This window comes from Triplophysa dalaica, chromosome 7 (genome assembly GCF_015846415.1).
Source record: "Triplophysa dalaica isolate WHDGS20190420 chromosome 7, ASM1584641v1, whole genome shotgun sequence".
Lineage (NCBI taxonomy): Eukaryota > Metazoa > Chordata > Actinopteri > Cypriniformes > Nemacheilidae > Triplophysa > Triplophysa dalaica.
The window spans coordinates 24,136,461-24,156,196 of record NC_079548.1 but is presented as its reverse complement, the minus strand read 5'-3'; the positions used below and the strand labels follow the sequence as shown (position 1 = coordinate 24,156,196).

Genomic DNA, 19,736 nt, shown 5'->3' with positions numbered 1-19,736 from the left:
TACTATTGATGGATGCTCCATAAAACCCTCAGCAAAGAATCTTGGCTTTCTATTTGATAGTAATCTGTCATTTGAGAGCCATGTCGCCAACACCTGTAAAATTGCGTTTTTCCATCTTAAGAATGTTGTCACATCTTATATGCTGTCACTGTTAGATGCAGAGAAATTATTTCATGGATTCATGAGATCAAGACTAGATTACTGTAATGCACGTTTAGGTGGTTGCTCTGCAGGCTTATTACAAAAACTCCAAATGGTCCAAAAGGCGGCAGCTCGACTTCTTACACATACAAAAAGGTATGAGCATATTAGCTCGGTTCTGTCAACCTTTTACTTGTTGCCTTTAAACCACCGCATTAATTTTAAGATCTTGCTAATTACCTATAAAGCCCTACATGGTTTAGCTCCGCATTGTTTGAGCGAACTTCTATTGTATTACACTCCTTCACATGCATCACGCTCTCAGTCGTCCTGTCATTTGGTAATACCTAGAATTTCAAAATCAAGTGCAGGTGGTAGATACTTTTCCTATCTAACGCCTAAACTTTGGAATAATCTTTCCTGCACTGTCCGGGAGGCAGACAGACTTTGTCAATAGAGCTTGTACAATAGAGCAATAGAGTGTCTCACATGTTAGACATAGTTTAGACATAATATTTGTAGTAAAATAGCCAATGCTAATAAAAGATGATTATCAATATACCAAAGACTGGTAACCTTTACAACATTGGTACATTTTTAAGAGGGCTTTAGTTAATTGTCAAAATTGCTCATCACCATTCAGGGTGCTGTACTTTGAGTTCAGGAGTTCTTGACAATTGACTAGGACATAGCTCACTTCCTACTGGAATTTGCAAATAGGCCTATACCCAGCAGTGTTTATAGGTAGGGTAACCGATTTCCGAATAAAGCTTTAGACAACTGAGTCGGGCCGAGTACAAAAACAATCTTGTAGCCAATCAGCAGTTAGGTGCACAGTGCACTGGACGGACATTAGCCGAGCCGAGCGCTGACGAAAGCGTAAGATGGGGGTAGGGGTGTGTTTGTTTTGGTGATTTGAACATCAACAACGGCTAAGAGAAACTGGACACCATGCCTTTAATGAGTGCCAACGTCAATGAATCAAAGAGTCGATTTACTGAAAAGAACTTTCTAGACGAACCGATTCGTTTAAATGAATCAGACGTGCCCTCTCCACACACACACTCGCACACGCGCTCAGTTCAGACTCCATCGTCGAGCGTTTCATTCCAAACACAGCTAATGCCTCCATCAAAAACATTCATCAGGTAAATTATCTTCTTTTTCAATAGCTACTCACTTCTTTTAGATATCTCACACATTTAATAGTCTACGTCATCTATGTTTCGATGCAATGTTTAATTTATGTATTTAATGTTTATTTTTCTCATGCATTTAATGTTTATATTTCTACGTGTGAGTATTGCATATCTAATTAATGTCATTATATTTTCATATATGTCGCATTTCCTTTTTGTTTATATATTTTAAGCAGGTTCGTTTGTTTTATGTGCTCGTTAAATATGAAATAATATCTCGGGCATGTAGTGTGTAGCAATGCGGGTGTAATTTGTTGAGTAAATTATATGAAATTACTCTTATTGTTCAGCAGTAAACTCTGTTTATAATAATTTAATAACATTAATGCTGTGGATCGTTAAGGTTGTTTTACATATACGATGGACTTAAATTATAATTATGAAGATTCTCATCAAATGTAGATTTATTTACGTTGTTTAAGTCTTCTTTAACAAAACTGCTTTAAAATCCACATGACATGCTACATTTGGGCTTTATATTTTGTGAACTGTTTTTGTGTATCAGTGCATCCTTATATTATGTAAAGAGTTATCAGTGCCACTAATAATAACTGTGTCTTTCTAACAGGTCTGTCAACATTTACGTATAAACCTCAGATGCAATGGACGCCTTGACGTTCTGAGTGACAGGTATACTTCATTAAACGTCAGAAGATTGATTTGTGTGAGCTGACAGTTTAATGTTGTTGAACAGTGATGCGCGGCCGCAGCTGTGCTCGGATGACACATGAACACACGTGAAAAGCCTTCATTAGTGCCCCGAGTCAATGCATCTGTGCGTGCCTGTGTGTGTTTGTGTGCTGCTTCGACCTACATTGCGAAAATGGGGACGAAAAAGTCCGCACGTAGGAAAACCATTTCGCTATATTGCGTGGACACCCCAACTGTTCTTGTCATTTAGCTTAATAAACATATAAATACTGTTTTATTGAAATGTACATATACATATATACATAAAGGTTTATGTGAGGATCACGTGTTGAGGTTGCGTTTAATACCCACGTTAGGATAAAAAACATTAAGCCAATGGAAAGTTTGGTCACAAACTCTATTATACAGTTCTTTCTCATGTTAATGTAATTTAAGACCTTCCCTGTCATATTAGAATTCAAACAGCATCCGTGTGCTTCTGAAAGGATGTTGATTTTCTCAGTTATGCTATTCATCATGTGTCAGTCCTGCTGGTTTACAGTCAGCAGCTCTTGTTGTGCGCTCTTTCACACATCTGTTTCCCTGTTTAGATCGGTTGTGTAGCGCGGACGCCCCCTGTTGGTGCTCAGTGGCATGAGTGTGTGCGGGAGGAAGGCGCTGACCCTGCTGAGCAGTGTGTTTGCGGTATGCAGTCTGGGGCTGCTGGGTATCGCCGTAAGCACTGACTACTGGCTGTATCTGGAGGAGGGCGTCATACTGCCTCTCAACCAGAGCACTGACGTACGCATGTCCATCCACTCAGGCCTGTGGAGGGTCTGTTTTCTAGCTGGTGAGTCTGTGTTTTTGGACAGCCGTTTCAGAATTTGCATATTACAGCGTTTTCTTATTCATGGCTGTTCTTCATTTTGCGCTACACTAGACTTTGCGCTAGTCAACCCACCTGATTGGAATTGAGAAGATATAAGAATACGAATAACCCTATTAAATATACACCGTATTATTGGATAAACACAGAACAAAGAAATGGATAGAATGAAAATTACCCCAATAAATAAGTCAACAACTTTTTACTTCCAAGTGAGGATTTCTGAGCATTAATTGTTTTGCCCAAGCTACCTTTAGAAAGGCGCTAAACCAGCAATAAACGATATGAAGCTCATTTAAAAACGATGAAACAGTCTAAATTACTTTAAACACAATATTTACTATCATATCTGCACAAATTTTAGATTATTATTAATAAAAAATGACTGAAGGGCCCCACTAAGTCTATTTTTTACCAGTTATAGGGGGTAACTAATGCCTGATGGTGGGTCCTAGATCCCCCCTCATTTTGAGTACTGATTTCAGGTCTTATGAAGTCATTCAACAGTTTTGTGTAACAGGTTACATTCTGAACTATTTCCTTTTTCTGTAGCCCTCCATTGCCTCAAACACTTACATTGAATAATGATCATGGCACGTTAAATGTCAGTGATAGACGTCATTTCTTCTTATGCGTGGTGTCAATGATATATTATGATGGGATATGGTAGATTTAAATATTTAGAAGTACCGATGATTCAATAGCAGATTTAACATATTAAACAGGTTTTTAACAAATAAGTTTTTTGAGCAAACCTTTAGTGATCACTTATTTTTGTTCACTGAAACGTTTTTGGTTTAACTATTCCTCAAAGTTGAGTCATTTTTCAATGAACATTTCTAGTTTTACACCACTGTTATATTGTTTAGGATTTATGGTCTTAAATGAAAAGTTAGGTCTGCAGTTCTTGAATGTTTTCCGGTGTTTGTCTTCTTCACACACTAACATTATATCTAGTGGTGGGCATAGATTAATTTTTTTAATCTAGATTAATCTAGATTAAAATGGCTCATTTGAATTCTGCCGAAGGCATTCAGAATATGTGTGCTACCCAAATAATGACTAAAAGTAAGTCTTTGAGAACGGGTTTCTCAAGCCAGGTGGCGCATTAGACCAGGGGCTCATCTCCTGTTTCCAAAATGCATCACAAACTGCTTGAGAAAGCTGTTCTACTATGATAATTGGTGATGAAAATTAAATTATGTTCAATAAAATGAACTTGTGTTTACTTCCGCATTAGCTAAGGGATGATTTGCGTTTAGGTGGTACTTGAGACTGGAAGAGCTCCTACAGTACATTTACATTTAGTCATTTAGCAGACGCTTTTATCCAAAGCGACTTACAAAGAGTGAGGGAGCAACAAGCGATATGTCATACAGGAGCCATTATACATTAGATCTCAATACAAAGTTACTGGTTTCAACTAAAGCTAGACCACTACCTGTTGAGAGAAAGTGTTTTTTTAAACCAATTCCGCATTGCACAAGGTGCAAACAACCTTAGTCTTGTCGATGTTTCTATTGGGAAGCTTCTTAAAAATTAATATTCCCTGAAGCAAACCCGGCGGCTTCATAGCTGCATCCATGTTAGCACGTCACGTTTGATGCGGTAATTTCACAGTAACGTTATGTTGTGTTCAGACCAAACGCGAATGGCATGTCAAGCGCGAGTGATTTATATGTTAATGCAAAGAGCCTATAGACCTACTTGCTGCGCGAATCGCGCGAATGAAGCCCTGGTTATGAGATGATGAGGCGGCTTCTGCTTCCGCGAATGACGCGAATCACGCGAGTTGAAAAATCTTGTTCTCGCCCCGTACAGTGCCGTTAAGCTGGTATACATCCGCGCTAAAATATCAAGGTGAAAGTCATCATAGCTTGCGTAGTATAGACCCAGCTCCCAACCCAACTTTGAGAATAGATTAACGGCGACATTTTTTTTATCGCGCGATAAGAGTCTCACTGCGTTAACGGCGTTAGGCCCACCACTATTTATATCATAACAAACATCTCTATATATTTTTCTCCCTGATGCTGTCAGTTGTGATTTTTGTGCAGATAGAGACAAAACTCCAAGCGTGGAGATATAAAATAATGTTGATAACGTTGATGGATTCACATTGATGGGCATCTTCAGATTTCTTAAAGATCATCTTTTTTCCCCGTCCAAGAAGATGTACAATAAAACAAATAAAACTCAAATTATTAAGCTTTTTCTTTAGTATCTTTGTGAACAATTATCTTCTTATCATTATGTAAAGTTTTATATAGATTGGGAAGCCTTAATACGGTTGGGGGTCCTATATTGAAATATCCAAAATTCTCTCCAACTGCTTTAGATATGGGCTTTTCTCCTAAAAAATACTGAGTCTTTGATAAATAAACAGGTGATTGAGTTGACTGTACTCATTTAAAGGGGCTTATTGATTTTGCGCTTTTATTAATGTCATTTCAGGCATTTGGGGCAATTAATGCAGAAAGGCTGAAGTTGTGTCCCGACATCTTCATGGCATATGTTGTGAGGGATGTGTTTCATGAAGACACATCTTCTCATGTACGGAGGAGGTTAATACACGTGAGGTTGTGTTTCTCATTATGGTTTAGGCTTTCACCTCACTGTCATCTGAATTGCCAAACAAAATTCACACTTTGTGTGAAGGAATGTACAGTGTTTGTGGGCGAGTGGTTCAAACCCACGCTGTTTATAGCCAGTGAAACTGAGCGTGACCGTAAGCAGATGTGAGGAGTCATTTGAGCTCCACGGGGATGAGATTGTGAGGCTCCTGCCCTTCAACACCCGAAACTTTGAGAAGTCTTGAGGTTGTTGAATGTGAGAGGGAGGCATAAGGTTGGGAGTTAGAAGACTGTGTGCACACAATGGATCTGTCAGTGTCAACAGTGACTCAGAGCTCTGACGCCTCACTCAAATGTCTCTCCTGATGTCTAACTACATCAAGTTTGATTCAAATTCTGCCCATGACAAACTCGGAGCCACCGTGATAAGGTGTGCTGGATGGTTGCTCTTGGGTTCCTACATTTATCTCGACTTATAAAATTACAATGTCGATGAGAGTTTGAGAGTGCGTCCAAATTCTGAAATTGAAAATGTAGATTTGTATCAGGCATGTTCAGTTGGCGCCCTCTGACTGAATGAAAGTGTTGAAACTTCAGAGCAACCGTCTATACAAAACCCTGCCAATTCAGAGGAACCCAGTGACCTAGAATTAATAAACCGCTGCTTATATTCAGACCAGAGTGCATAAAATGTTTTATGCTTATTCTGCTCATATATTGTTTATATCTTGTTTACACGTCACTTACAGTAGAAGTGCTTATAATATCTCATAATATCTTATAACATGTCCATCCATACATCCTTTTTCTTCCTCTTTATCCGGGGCCGGGTCGCGGGGGCAGCAGTCTAAGCAGGGATGCCCAGACTTCCCTCTCCCTAGACACTTCCTCCAGCTCTTCCGGGGGGACACCGAGGCGTTCCCAGGCCAGCCGGGAGACATAGTCCCTCCAGCGTGTTCTAGGTCTTCCCCGGGGTCTCCTCCCGGTGGGACATGCCCGGAACACCTTCCCGGGAAGGCGTCCAGGGGGCATCCGGAAAAGATGCCCGAGCCACCTCAGCTGGCCCCTCTCGATGTGGAGGAGCAGCGGATGTACTCTGAGCTCCTCCCGAGTGACCGAGCTTCTAACCCTATCTCTAAGGGATCGCCCAGCCACCCTGCGGAGAAAGCTCATTTCGGCCGCCTGTATCCGGCATGGGCGTAAATCCCGGAGGGGACGGAGGGGACATGTCCCCCTCTATCCGAGGGTTGTCCCCCCCTCGATCAATTAAGTTCGCTATTGTCATAAATATATTTATGTTTATCTAATCTAATTGTGTAATTAGTAGAAAATACAAAAGCAAAAATTGCGTTTTAAATTTAGAAACTGTTGAGTTCCCCCTGCCTCTCACAATGGTTTGGCCCAATGCCTGCTATCCACGTTAATCTCACCTGCCCATTGCGCAACACATTCAAGTCAGGTATGCGGCTCAGTTCATCAGTGGTTGTTGAACTCCAGTAAGAAGGATATTTTATTCACTTTAAATGAAGTGATTCTCATTAATGTAGTTCATGCTGATTCATTAATAAATTAGTTGTTTAAAAAAATGCTGCTTGCCGATGTATTTTTCCATGAATCTGCTATGTTAGCAATTAATACCTTAGTTATACGTTAGAACATACGTTCACACACTGCAATTTACACTCCGAAGCCGTTTCTCATGCATTGTTATATTTTAAGCGACCTGGCATGATGTGAACATTAACCGCAACACTTAGCCACGGATCCCGCCATTCAAGTCCCGTGTCACACACAGCCACGAAAATACCGGTTACAGTTTTGTGATGTTGGCACTCTATCTATCGTCCACTAAAGGTGCACAGCTTTCATTCAGTTGGAGAAGGTTGTTTTCTCAACATCTATTTGTGCAGTATGTGCGCGGCGGATAAGATAAACATTCAGTTTACTGAATCTCGGGCGATTCATCAACGAGTACATCACAGAATTTAAGTTTGTTTGGGTACACGAACATGAACAATTTTGTTAGCGGAGATTGGGCACTACAGGGGAAAATAACAACCACTCAATAATGTCGATGTACGGTTACTTTGTCAAACAATGTTGCAGTATAAATCAGGATAACATTTTAAAACTGTTTAAAAAAGTGACTCAATGTCAACATGTAGTATCATGGGTAGTTCCTGTCTTCACAACAAAGACAAAAAATATATATAAATGGAAAAACCTTTATTGTTCACAGTTCAGTTCATTTATAATATGACTGCAAGTCTGCATGATAAACCTATAAACCTAATGCATATTGTCGCTTAGTGTCGTACAAATTTGACTGTATTATTTGTGTCCCCTCCAAAAATTGCTCTTGAGAAATTTTATATGTATTGTACCCCCCTACTGTTAAATGAGATTTACGCCCATGGTATCCGGGATCTTGTCCTTTCGGTCATGACCCACAGCCCTTGCGGCTCAGCTCCTTCTTCACCACGACGGACCGGTACAGCGACCGCATTACTGCAGAGGCTGCAACGATCCGTCTGTCAATCTCCCGTTCCATCCTTCCCTCACTCGTGAACAAGACCCCCAGATACTTGAACTCCTCCACTTGAGGCAGGAACTCTCCACCAACCTGAAGTGAGCAAGCCACCCTTTTCCGACTGAGAACCATGGCCTCGGATTTGGAGGTGCTGATTCTCATCCCAGCCGCTTCACACTCGGCTGCAAACCGTCCCAGTGCCTGCTGAAGGTCATGGTCTGATGGGGCCAGCACGACAACATCATCCGCAAAGAGCAGAGATTAAATCGTGTGGTCAAACCCCCCAAACCCGACACCCTCCGCCCCCTGGCTGCGCCTAGAAATTCTGTCCATAAAAATTATGAACAGAACCGGCGACAAAGGGCAGCCCTGCCGGAGTCCAACCCGCACCGGGAACAAGTCTGACTTACTGCCGGCAATGCGAACCAAGCTCCTGCTCCGGTCGTACAGGGACCGGATAGCCCTTAGCAAAGGGTCCCGAATCCCATACTCCCAGAGCACCCTCCACATGATGCCGCGAGGGACACAGTCGAATGCCTTCTCCAAATCCACAAAGCACATGTGGATTGGTTGGGCAAACTCCCATGAACCCTCCAGCACCCTGGAGAGGGTATAGAGCTGGTCCAGTGTTCCACGACCGGGACGAAAACCACACTGTTCCTCCTGAATTCGAGGTTCTAACATGTCTTATCTGGATAAATGGGCTCTGAATTAATGTACTTAAAACACCTCTTGTCTTTGCAAAAATCAATTTTTATTTCTACTCAACCATTTTTTAAGAAACATCTGCGACGTTGGTACCTACAGTATAAGACTCTATAAAGTATTTTAAAGCAACGTGTTAGCAGTAAGATTGTGCTGCGATGTGTCTTTGTCAGGTGAGGAGAGAGGACGCTGCTTCACCATCGAGTATATGATGCCTATGAGTGTCCAGATCACCAGTGAGTCCACAGTCAGTGTTTTGAGTAAGTGATAACACACATGCACACACACACACACCCACTCAAAACACACACACTCTTGCACATATGAGGACTATCCATTTCCCTTATGACTTAGATACTGTTCAAATTGTATATTCTATCCTCTACTACCGCTAAACCATTACAGACAACATTTGCCATTGTTAAAGGTGCAGTTTGTAACAATTTTGAAGTAAAATATCCAAAAACCAAGCTAGTGTTATATATTTTGTTCAGCTGAGTACTTACAATATCTCAAATGTTTCCACCTACTTGTAAATCGTGAGAAAATCGCCCTTCTAAAGATTGACATGGGGCTGTCATTGCCGTCATATCCTTGTCCCCTTTGTTACCGCCTTGGATGATTTAGAAACCGCATTACAACAGTGTCGTGGACAAATGCAGAAGTAGTGTCTAACATCTAGTAAGCCACTTACTTGTTTCGAGTAGTCCCTTATTTATGGACCACAATTATTCACAGAACAATTATAAAATCTAATCTTTTAACATGATTTCTCGTTCCGTCTGATTGATGGCCATGAGCGGTGGAGTTGAAGACAACAGATCCCATCATTAGATGCTCCTTCACAGCATCATCAAGCTACGGCAATGTTGTTGTTTTGATTGTGCGCCCTTAATTAAAAACCTTTAATTAAAAAGAAAATTGATTTCCCCTGTTGTTATTAACCTTACAGAACATTTACATTTAGTCATTTAACAGACGCTTTTATCCAAAGTGACTTACAAAGAGTTTAGGGAGCAATAAGGGATATGTCATACAGGAGCAATAACAGTAGGTGCCAATACAAAGTTACTGGTTTCAGCAAAAGCTAGACAACTACCTGTTGAGAGAAAGTTTTTTTTTGTCAAGTATTCACAGAAGAAATGGGTTTTAAGTAGTTTTTTGAATGTTGTGAGAGATGTGGTTGACCGGAAAGAGTTAGGAAGAATGTTCCACCATGAAGGAGTAGTGAATGAGAAAGAGCAAGAGAGAGCGATTTACTGCCCTTATGGGAAGGCAATACAAGACGCCGCTGGTTTGCTGAACGCAGGGATCTTGATGGGGTGTAGGAGTGCAGGAGGGTGTGAAAGTAAGCCGGTGCAGATCCAGTTATAGTCCTGTAGACAAGTTTAAGTGACTTGAATCTGATACGGGCTGCAACCAATAGCCAGTGGAGAGAGATGAAAAGGGGTGTCAAATAAGCCCTTTTAGGCTGTTGGAATATGAGGCTTGCTGCTGCGTTTTGAACCAGCTGGAGTTGTTTGATAGCCTTTGCAGGAAGAACAGCAAGGAGAGTATTGCAGTAGTCCAACCTTGAGATCACCAGGGCCTGGACAAGGAGTTGTGACGCATGCTCAGTGAGATAGGGTCTAACCTTTCTATCTTCTAACAGTATATACAATTACACACAAACACTACAAGAACCCGCTTTATTTTAATATCTGCTTCAATGGCTCCATCCAAGTTTTGCTTTAGTTACTTAATATTGCTGTACATGAAATTGTATAATACCCAAATAGTTTAGTTGTCAAAATTATACTTATGTGTAAATGAGCATTTATTAGTATTTTACCATGAACTGCACAACTACAACAATATACAAAATTTATTATGTAAATTGCTGTAGTTTTATGTTAAAAAGTACACAAAATATGTTTATTAGATTTTATATTTTTTCCCTAAACATTCTCTGGGTCTCAGACTAAAACCATCTCCTCCGTAACAAGTACACGACTTTGTGTTTTATTAATCACAGAAGAGGTTTTAATCATATTTAGAATGTGTTATACAATGACATACTGCTGTGTACTCTTTGGTAGGATTTTTGCTTTTATCCAAAGGGACATTGGGAAGTTTTGAAGCTACACTTTGTGAGGATGTGGGATTTAATGTATAAATGTGTAAGTGGCAAACATAATTATTTTCTGTTTGTGGTCTCTGTGCAGAGATGATTCGCTCAGCGACGCCGTTCCCACTGGTCAGTTTGTTCTTTATGTTCATTGGCTTTGTGCTAAACAACATCGGACACATCCGGCCCCACCGCACCATACTGGCCTTCGTCTCTGGAATCTTCTTCATCTTGTCAGGTACTTCTCTGACCCTGGTTCATTGATTGTGAGGCGTGATGTCACGCTGGCTCAAATGGATGTTTCTCTGTCACACAGGTCTGTCTCTAGTGGTGGGTTTGGTTCTCTACATCTCCAGCATTAATGATGAGATGTTGAACAGGACCAAGAGTAATGAAGCGTATTTCAGCTATAAGTACGGATGGTCCTTCGCGTTTGCTGCCATCTCCTTCCTCCTCACTGAGGTACAAATATTTCTGTCAGACATCAGTGAATTTGTGTTTTGTTTGTATTCAAGGTAACCATGTAAAACCCCAGAATTTTCCCCCAAGCTAATACTGTAAAAAGTATAATCTTGTTTGGTTTGGTTCCAAATTCGTTTTTAAAATTGTTCAAAATCATGTTTTTTTGTGCATTCCAGTTCATATCAATCAAACTGCAGTTGTTTTGTTTTGATTTAAGGCATAATAACTCAATAAATACAGCTAACTAACACAATAAAAAACACGATAACAGAATACAAAACATGATTTTTAAATGTTTTTTTAAACGAAGTTAGCTCATGTTAAGCCAAACTCTTCATTTAGTCTTCTTTTATTTATTTATGTACATCTGAATTTCTTTTCTTACTGTGATTTAACACTTGTATTGGATTCATTTGAATTGAAAGTGTTTTTGTGTTTAGAGTGCAGGTGTGATGTCTGTCTACCTGTTCATGAAGCGATACACAGCAGAGGAAATCTATCAGCCTCGGCCCAGCTTCTACCGGCCGCGCCTGAGCAACTGCTCGGATCACTCGGGTCAGTTCCTGCACCCTGATGCCTGGACGAGAGGCCGCAGCCCGTCAGACATCTCCAGCGACGCCTCTCTACAAATGAATGCCAGCTACCCTGCCCTCCTCAAGTGTCCAGACTATGACCAGATGTCCTCCTCCCCCTGCTGAAAGACCGGACACCAGGGATGCGTGGACAGTAGTACGTCATGATCTTGTGCAATAGTTGATCAGTTTTTAACGTATATTCGCTGTTCTATCAGACAGGTAAGGATCAGACAGTTGAAACGTGTCCCCTAGTGAACTTTATTCAGTTCTGTGTTTGTTGCTGTCATGTCATTCCAGCAGGAGGCAGTAGAGTGATACTTTCTGCAGTGTGTCCACATAGTGTACTGGTTAAGTGTATGATTGACAGGTGCATACTTACTGGGTGTAGATTTGTGTAAATATTCATGATGTTCATATAAATATGAATTTCAGAGATGTATTGTAGCCATTATGAAACAATAGACTTCTTGCTCAATATGGAGTTTTGACGGGTAATGTATTGATATAATGATGGTAATATATTTAAGAACCATTTTGACCTCTATAAGAACGAAGAGAATAGAAATATTTAAGTAATACTAATGACCAGTCGTAGCATCACAGATATGTATTGTTGCAGATCAGAAAAATGTGACACTAGTTAAACATGTTGTAAGCTGTGGATGGTTATATTATACAGCAAACACATTATATTTATATTATGTTTCCTTGTGTTTCTGTATAAATGAAATATACCCAAATAATGAGAGAAATATTTGTTAATTAAAAACGTATTAATTTCTTAAAACTAGTTTCACGTTCAATATGACTTTTTCAATATTTGGCCATTGGAAACAGTTTAAGTAGCATTATGTCCAGTGTAGGAATATTAAAAGACATATGTTTCTTTCTTTGTGAGCATGTATCTGAAATTTTGTACATGTTTTTCATAGATCTGATACTTTGTATGTTGATATTTTGTATAAGCGTCAGAGAAACTATTCTGCACTTAAACATTTCAGACTCCTTCTGCTTCTGCACACCTATACTTTTCTAATTATGTACATATTTATAATCTAAATAAATAATACATCAAATTATTTTCATCTGAAACTTATTGTTACTTATTGCAAAATAAGCATTTTTTAAGAACATTTTCAAATCTCTTTCAATCCAATGTGAAACGAACAAAGATCACTCTCAAAACCTTTGGCATTATGAATTCTTTATGTATTCATATTTAATATACAATATGACCAATAGCTTATATAGACGTGTAAAAAAGTTAATCTGAAGCCGCAAAGGGCACTGAAGATAGTTTTATAACCCTGGACTGGACTTTTATTTTACAACACATATAAATTCCCACTGGATTTTTAAAAAGTCTTCATGTTCCAGAATGACGCGGTCATTTTCCCTGACAGAAGTACATTAGTTAAAGGCTATGGAGCAGACAGCCTTAATTTTATAGAGAACCAGTAGATTTATATGCTACAGATTGTACTTACACAAAGAGGACAAAAGTTTACAGTATTTACACATAACTTAGATCTATAGCTTACCAATCGAGCCGAATAAAATTTCACAAAGAAAATAAATATTAAAACGTTCAACTGTACTTGTAAAGGGACCACAAAGGCGAGCAAATTCATTCGTATTACATCAAAACATCAACTGCAAGAGTCTTCTATACTCAAGATCTAACCCAGTCTCAAGACAGTTTGTGGCGTAGACCCAAAATTTGGAATCTATGAATTCGTGTTCATGGAAAAGAATATCCCCATTTTTTTGGTGTTAGTGAGCACATCCTTTTTTAATGTCACTCAGCACGACTTTCTTTAAACAGACTGTGTGTATTTACATTTATATATGTGTAACCTTATATCAAAAGAAGTAGTACATATTTTAGGATGTGGTTAACCAACACCTTACTTCACCCCAGACCCTAAATTTGCTCGAAACAAGAGTTTCACGAGGTGGTTAAACAAAGGATAAATTGCTCCCCAACCCCGCCCCTAAACCCAACATCACAGAGGAAAACTCAAATCATAACGAAACATACCAATGAGATCGCAGGAAATAGGAATTCAAACGAATGGGCCACCTTTTAAAATACGTATGAATTCCCATCAGATTACGTTGATATATCTTTATACATATGAAGATATTGTGTATTAAAATACATTAGATTGAAAGACGTGCTGGGTGACACGAAAAAAGTTGTGCTGACTGACACAAAAAAGGAAATTAGTGTCAGTAAACACAAATTAAAAGATTACAGTTTGTGACAAAGTCACGAATTCCCGTGAGACTGTTTGCGAGATCAGAAACGAAAGGTTAAATGGATGTACAACACTATCTTAAAGTCCCAGTGAAATTAAAATTACAATACTTATTTTTTCATGAAATATTGCAGCGATTATAGTAAATAGCTTTTCAATGTGGCTCATTTTCTTTTTAAAAGTCATGTACCCTAATAATCCACGGTTAAAATCTGAAAATGCACTTCCGCCCCGAAATGACGATCCATCTCAAATGACGTAAATTAGACAACTTTGGGGAGCATCTGTTAACTCCTCCCCTTCAACTGTCAGTCTGCTGCTGGTTTCATTTCAAAATGCAACAGCTGTTCTTATACATCCAATCAATTTGCAGTAAAAAATGTAAGCCACGGCCACTAATTTACTCTTTTGAAACTCCTTTTCGCTCAGAAATGCGTTAGAATAGAGAAGTAAAAACAATCGCAATTTCCGGTTCACGGGGACTTTAAACTACACATGTATGTTTGTCATTTCTCAGTCTTACAAAATGAAATCAGTCCAGCTGACTCCAGACTGGCACCTCACGTAAGCACAGATCTTATTGACATCTCTGACCTCTGACTTCCTCTGAGGTCACACTCACTGGAAGTCTTCTAGCACCTTAAGAGATTGTGACGTGGCCTGTACGACCACACTGCGACTATAAAGTATCTCATCTCATCTCATCTGAAACAAATGGCTTTTCTGTGAAGTGAGAATTCTTAAACTCCGGGCTCTTCAGTGATTTGCCCAGATACACAAACCAACATCCATGCAAACACAAACAGCCCCTGACAGCTGTGTTTTTACACTAGCAGAAACACAAGAAATGAACTATAAACATTGAATTCTTCAGCTGTTGTAAACCGTTAAACACACACACATTCGCACAAAGGCTGTCCGAGAAGGCGGCGTGTGCAGATCATGTGGTATTGGGGTTGGAAGGCGCTTTTCACTTCTTGTTGGCGATGCGTCTCTTCCTGGTGGCCAGCATGTCGTAGAAGGGGTCCCGGCTGATGCTCGCTCTGAAGAAACCAAATGAAGCAGACGTTAGAGAGCATCTTTGATATGGAAATGCATTTTTATTCAGCCCTGCTTAACTGCATCATGAAAAATAGTTTGTTCAGTGACCTAGTTTGGTTTCCATGGTTTCAAAGAGCAGAACCTGCCCCCCTTTGAAACTCCGCCTCCACTGTTTATCAGAGTTGCGTTTCTTGCTTGTCCACAACACAAGGTACATCTATAATGATGTTCGTATAAGTGCTACACAAAGTAGAGGAATTGATACCGTTTCCTGTCTAGAAATATTTTTAGGTAGGAGGATGTGGAGCTCATCCTCCACTACAACAAAACATATATTTCATAGCAATATCAGGTTTTTGTACCACTGAAAATGTTGCATAAATAATCATCGGATGCGTGCGTATATAACAATTTATTTAATTTTTAATTTACATGCATATAGTAAATGAGTATTGTAAAATACAGTAAAATGTAAAGATATAGTTGGTGTTATTGGCAGCCAAATGATCCATAGTCAACCATGTAAAGGTTGGGGTTCAGATGATTTGAGTGAGCCGTTTGTACCTCATACTTTATTTTAAATATACTCCTTCAGTTAACTTGAATTAGATTTTAAGTACCATAAATTTTATGGACATACATCCAGTAATACCACTAGTATACTTGTCAATGTATACTACCTCAATACAGCTTGGGAATAAACTGGTTTGCATTTCATAAAAGTGTACTTTTGAATCTCCTGTTGTGTTTGACCCCAAACTGTGCAACTGTGACATCTGAAAAATTACCTGATTGTATATTTTATATAAAATATAAATATAACAAAAATATGAAAATCATAGTTATGTTTTGTTTCCCCATGCCTTCTGGAACTTCAGAGCTTGAATGAAATGTTTTTTTAAAAATCTTTCAGAACTACTATGAAGAAAAACAAAAGTTCTTATCTTTTGTATAGCATGCCAAAACAAGGAATGATAAAGTAAGTAGTTGCAGAACAAGTTCAGCGCAAGAAACGGGTGAAAGAGCAAGTATTCAAAAGTTGTATAGTGAGGTGTGAAGCCATATTAAAAGCAAATGGTGTACCAACAACTTCCTCGGCTGCAAGTCTTACTTGATGGATTTGATCCATTCTTCTTTCTCTTCGGGTGTGGGTGCTGATATCCTGTAGACCACATGGTTCCCCTCCACCACCCGTCCATCTGCCTCTGTCTTACACGCCTTGATCACCTGTCCTTTATGGTTTGGATTGTACAACTCAAAACAGTTCTGCAAGAGGAGACACAACATGAGGCACAAGGTCTTCATTCTGTACAGCGCAAGGTTTTTTTGGATGGAGCCTATCATCACTCACAGGTTTTCGCGGTTCCTCCACCTCTCTGATGCTGAGGTTCTCCAGAGGGATGATTCCACGCGGTTCTTTGTCCTGCAGGCAAGAGAAACACGTCAATACAAATCCACCACCCGAATACAACTTCTCTACTATAGTTCTCAACTCAACTTTGTTTTCTATAGGGCTTTTTACAATTTTCATTGTAACAAAGCAGCTGTACATGAGACATATTGACTGTAATCAAAACAATTAAAGTTATACCTGTAAAAACAAGAATAAGGTGAAAACACAGAGGACAGACATACCCACAAACAAATGCTCCACACACACAATATGCACACATACTAACACACACAAACATAGACACACACACAGACAAGCAGGCATACACACACACAGACAAGCATGCGCACACAGAGAAGCATGCACACACACACACACAGACAGACACGCACACACACAGACATGCTGGTACAAGAAAAATCTTTACGTCAAACGATTAGTATGTGTCAATTCTCGTTTTTCAAAAAATATGTAAAATTGTGACAAATTGACTGTAGCACAAGAAAACAATTAAGAAACGTACTGTTGTGTACTCGAAATAGTACAAGCAGTTGTCGGTCAGAATAAACCACCTCCTCTTCCATGTTTTCACTCGTCCACCTGCATAGAAAATTATGGAGAAAAACACAATGAAACAACTGAAACAAAGACATTCATTGTAACGTCAAACAAAGAAACGATTAATGCAGCAATTACATATAGAGTGGTCCTTTTATTTCAATGGCATTAAAGCTTAGCTGGTGTCTGGAAACTGGGTTCAAAAATACTTTACAGGCACCATATGATCTTAAACTGAGATATAACCAAGCAAATGTATAGTGAATCTAATCTCTTGTCTCTATGCCAGAGATTATAAATATGTCATCGACGAATGAACTGCCTATTTATTAGAGTTGTGGGGATATTACAGGCCTTCACAAACTGACAAGATTAGGTACCTGAGAGATCATCTTTGTTCAGCTTTTAGATATAGACTGTTTCATCTTAACACAAACAATGTTTTGTGACCCCAACTGAACTTCCAGTACACATTCACAAACAATAGAGTGTCTGTAGATTATTTCAGATAACAATCAAAAGACACCCAGTAGAAGAGTTACTTGGCTAAACTTGCCTCTCCAATATTTTGAATTTAGACTGCAATACCAAGCTCAACCGCTAGATGTAACTATATGATTTGTTTAAATGTGTCAAAACTACAGGACCAATTCAACAAATTGTTTATTAAATAAAATGAACATACAACAAAACTATTGTATGGTAAAATCCATCCATCCATTTTCTACCGCTTATCCGAACTACCTCGGGTCACGGGGAGCCTGCGCCTATCTCAGGAGTCATCGGGCATCAAGGCAGGATACACCCTGGATGGAGTGCCAACCCATCGCAGGGCACACACACTCACTCATTCACTCACGTACTCACACCCTACGGACAATTTTTCCAGAGATGCCAATCAACCTACCATGCATGTCTTTGGACCAGGGGAGGAAACCGGAGTACCCGGAGGAAACCCCCGAGGCACGGGGAGAACATGCAAACTCCACACACACAAGTCGGGAGCGGGAATCGAACACCCAACCCTGGAGGTGTGAGGCGAACGTGCTAACCACTAAGCCACCGTGCCTTGTATGGTAAAATAATAATTCAAATTAATATTAACATAAAATGTAAATAGTTATATTATTAGACACTAGCCAAACACAAACCGGAAGTTACCTGGGGGTCAGGCGCCTGCGCGTCCGAAGAAAAGGTCTATAGCCAGCATAGGTTTTATCATTTAAATTTAACATACTTTTGAGTAAATGTATTCCTGATTCCTCTTTTAAATAAGTGCCATGATTCTACATTTTGTTATTTTAACACATTGTCATTCCTGTATTTTCATCATGACCAGAGATCTACGTGGCTCCTGTTTCACATTTATGAGATATCACATTAGATCTCTTCTGTTTGTAGTCTCATTTATTAGCAAAAAGTCTAGCATAGTTTGATTCTCATTGATCTAGTTATTCATGATGATCTTCAAGAGTTGAGATGGAGCATCATGGAGTAAAGAAATGATTATATAACCAGTCTTCATGTTCTGTTGCGCATGTGTTCTAGACAACTTCAGAAACCAAATCCAACTCGACTCCTGACCACAACACAAAGAGAAATGTTTGCGAGCGATGCTGATGTGATCAGAGCAGTTATTTGTCAGGAAGCGCTTGCATCACAGCGTTAACCTTATCTTCCTAGAAACACTCAGGCAAAAGTGCTTTACAAAGAAAAGACCTACTGGAACAAGAGGACTGCAGTTGCATGTTATGACCCAATTTAATGCAATGTCTTTTGGCAAGCAGCTATTGTGATCTGGAAATGTTGAGTAGATGAGCCCAGGAAGCCTTTCCATCACACACCCACAAACACACACACACACACACACACACACGCACGCCCTGTGTGTTCTGTTCTCATATATGCTGAATCCTCTGAGTCATCCAGAGGAAACTGCAGATTCCAGCTCTGTTTGCAGATACAACACAGCCATAGGGTTATCCGGCCCTCTCCACTGACTCAAACATGTCTGACAGCTGCTGAGCACCACGGACAGACACAGAGCATCATGCTATCTGTAGGTGTCTATTCACACCAGAGTCACAAAGTAAGAGAAACACAGACTGCACTTATGTTGGTCATTCACAGATGTGACGGGAGGGCGTTAGGGTGAGATGGTGAAGATGATCAATGACATTACCCCATCATGAACACATGCAGGGTTTTGATGGTCCCTACATGATCAGGGTCTCTTATGTGCTGGATGTTGTGTGGGTGTGTGTGTGTGATGCCAGAGGGAAAACAGAGGGAAAAGAGCCAGAGATGATGCCAGAGACTGTGAATTGGCTGTTATAAGGGGAAGAACATACAGAAAGAAAGACGGATTTAGCTTATTTTGCTTATACCGAATTGTTCATTTTGTACAGATTCGAAGTACACAATGGTGTCAGATCTTAACACCATACGCTTTATAATTTAAGTGATTTCAATAATGTTTATTTAACATTTCTTTCTTCACTAAAATGTGTTTTCTATACAGCTGCATTGCAACAAAGCAAAACTGCAAAAACGCCATAAAATACAATATATAAATAGGAACCAATCTATGATGTCACACAGTACTGTGTTTTCAATTCCAGGGGCCTCATTGATTGAATGTTGCATACAAACTGTCCTGAATAAGATTTTCGATC

General features: G+C 39.6%; 2 protein-coding genes across 7 annotated transcripts in view; one reads left to right on the top strand and one right to left on the bottom strand.

Annotated features, from left to right (window-relative positions):
• Positions 1-1,180: 1,180 nt before the first annotated feature.
• cacng5b (calcium channel, voltage-dependent, gamma subunit 5b) lies at positions 1,181-12,818 on the top strand. The gene is made up of 7 exons (XM_056753078.1): positions 1,181-1,289; positions 1,909-1,970; positions 2,582-2,820; positions 8,838-8,924; positions 10,869-11,009; positions 11,088-11,233; positions 11,674-12,818. The coding sequence occupies exons 3-7, from the start codon at positions 2,625-2,627 to the stop codon at positions 11,929-11,931; spliced, it is 828 nt and encodes a 275-aa protein (XP_056609056.1). The 5' UTR covers positions 1,181-1,289; positions 1,909-1,970; positions 2,582-2,624; the 3' UTR covers positions 11,932-12,818.
• A 284-nt stretch (positions 12,819-13,102) lies between these two features.
• cyth3b (cytohesin 3b) overlaps positions 13,103-19,736 on the bottom strand; it is a 44,684-nt gene continuing 38,050 nt past the window's right edge. For 5 of the 6 annotated variants that reach the window (XM_056751719.1, XM_056751723.1, XM_056751717.1 and 2 more), the window contains 4 exons: positions 17,027-17,103; positions 16,462-16,533; positions 16,222-16,376; positions 13,103-15,112 (listed from right to left, as the gene is read on the bottom strand). In XM_056751719.1, coding sequence (XP_056607697.1) covers positions 15,040-15,112; positions 16,222-16,376; positions 16,462-16,533; positions 17,027-17,103 — 377 coding nt within the window. In that variant the 3' untranslated portion in view covers positions 13,103-15,039. Of the gene's footprint in view, positions 15,113-16,217; positions 16,377-16,461; positions 16,534-17,026; positions 17,104-19,736 lie in introns of those variants that run through there. The other variant, XM_056751724.1, reaches the window with a different exon arrangement.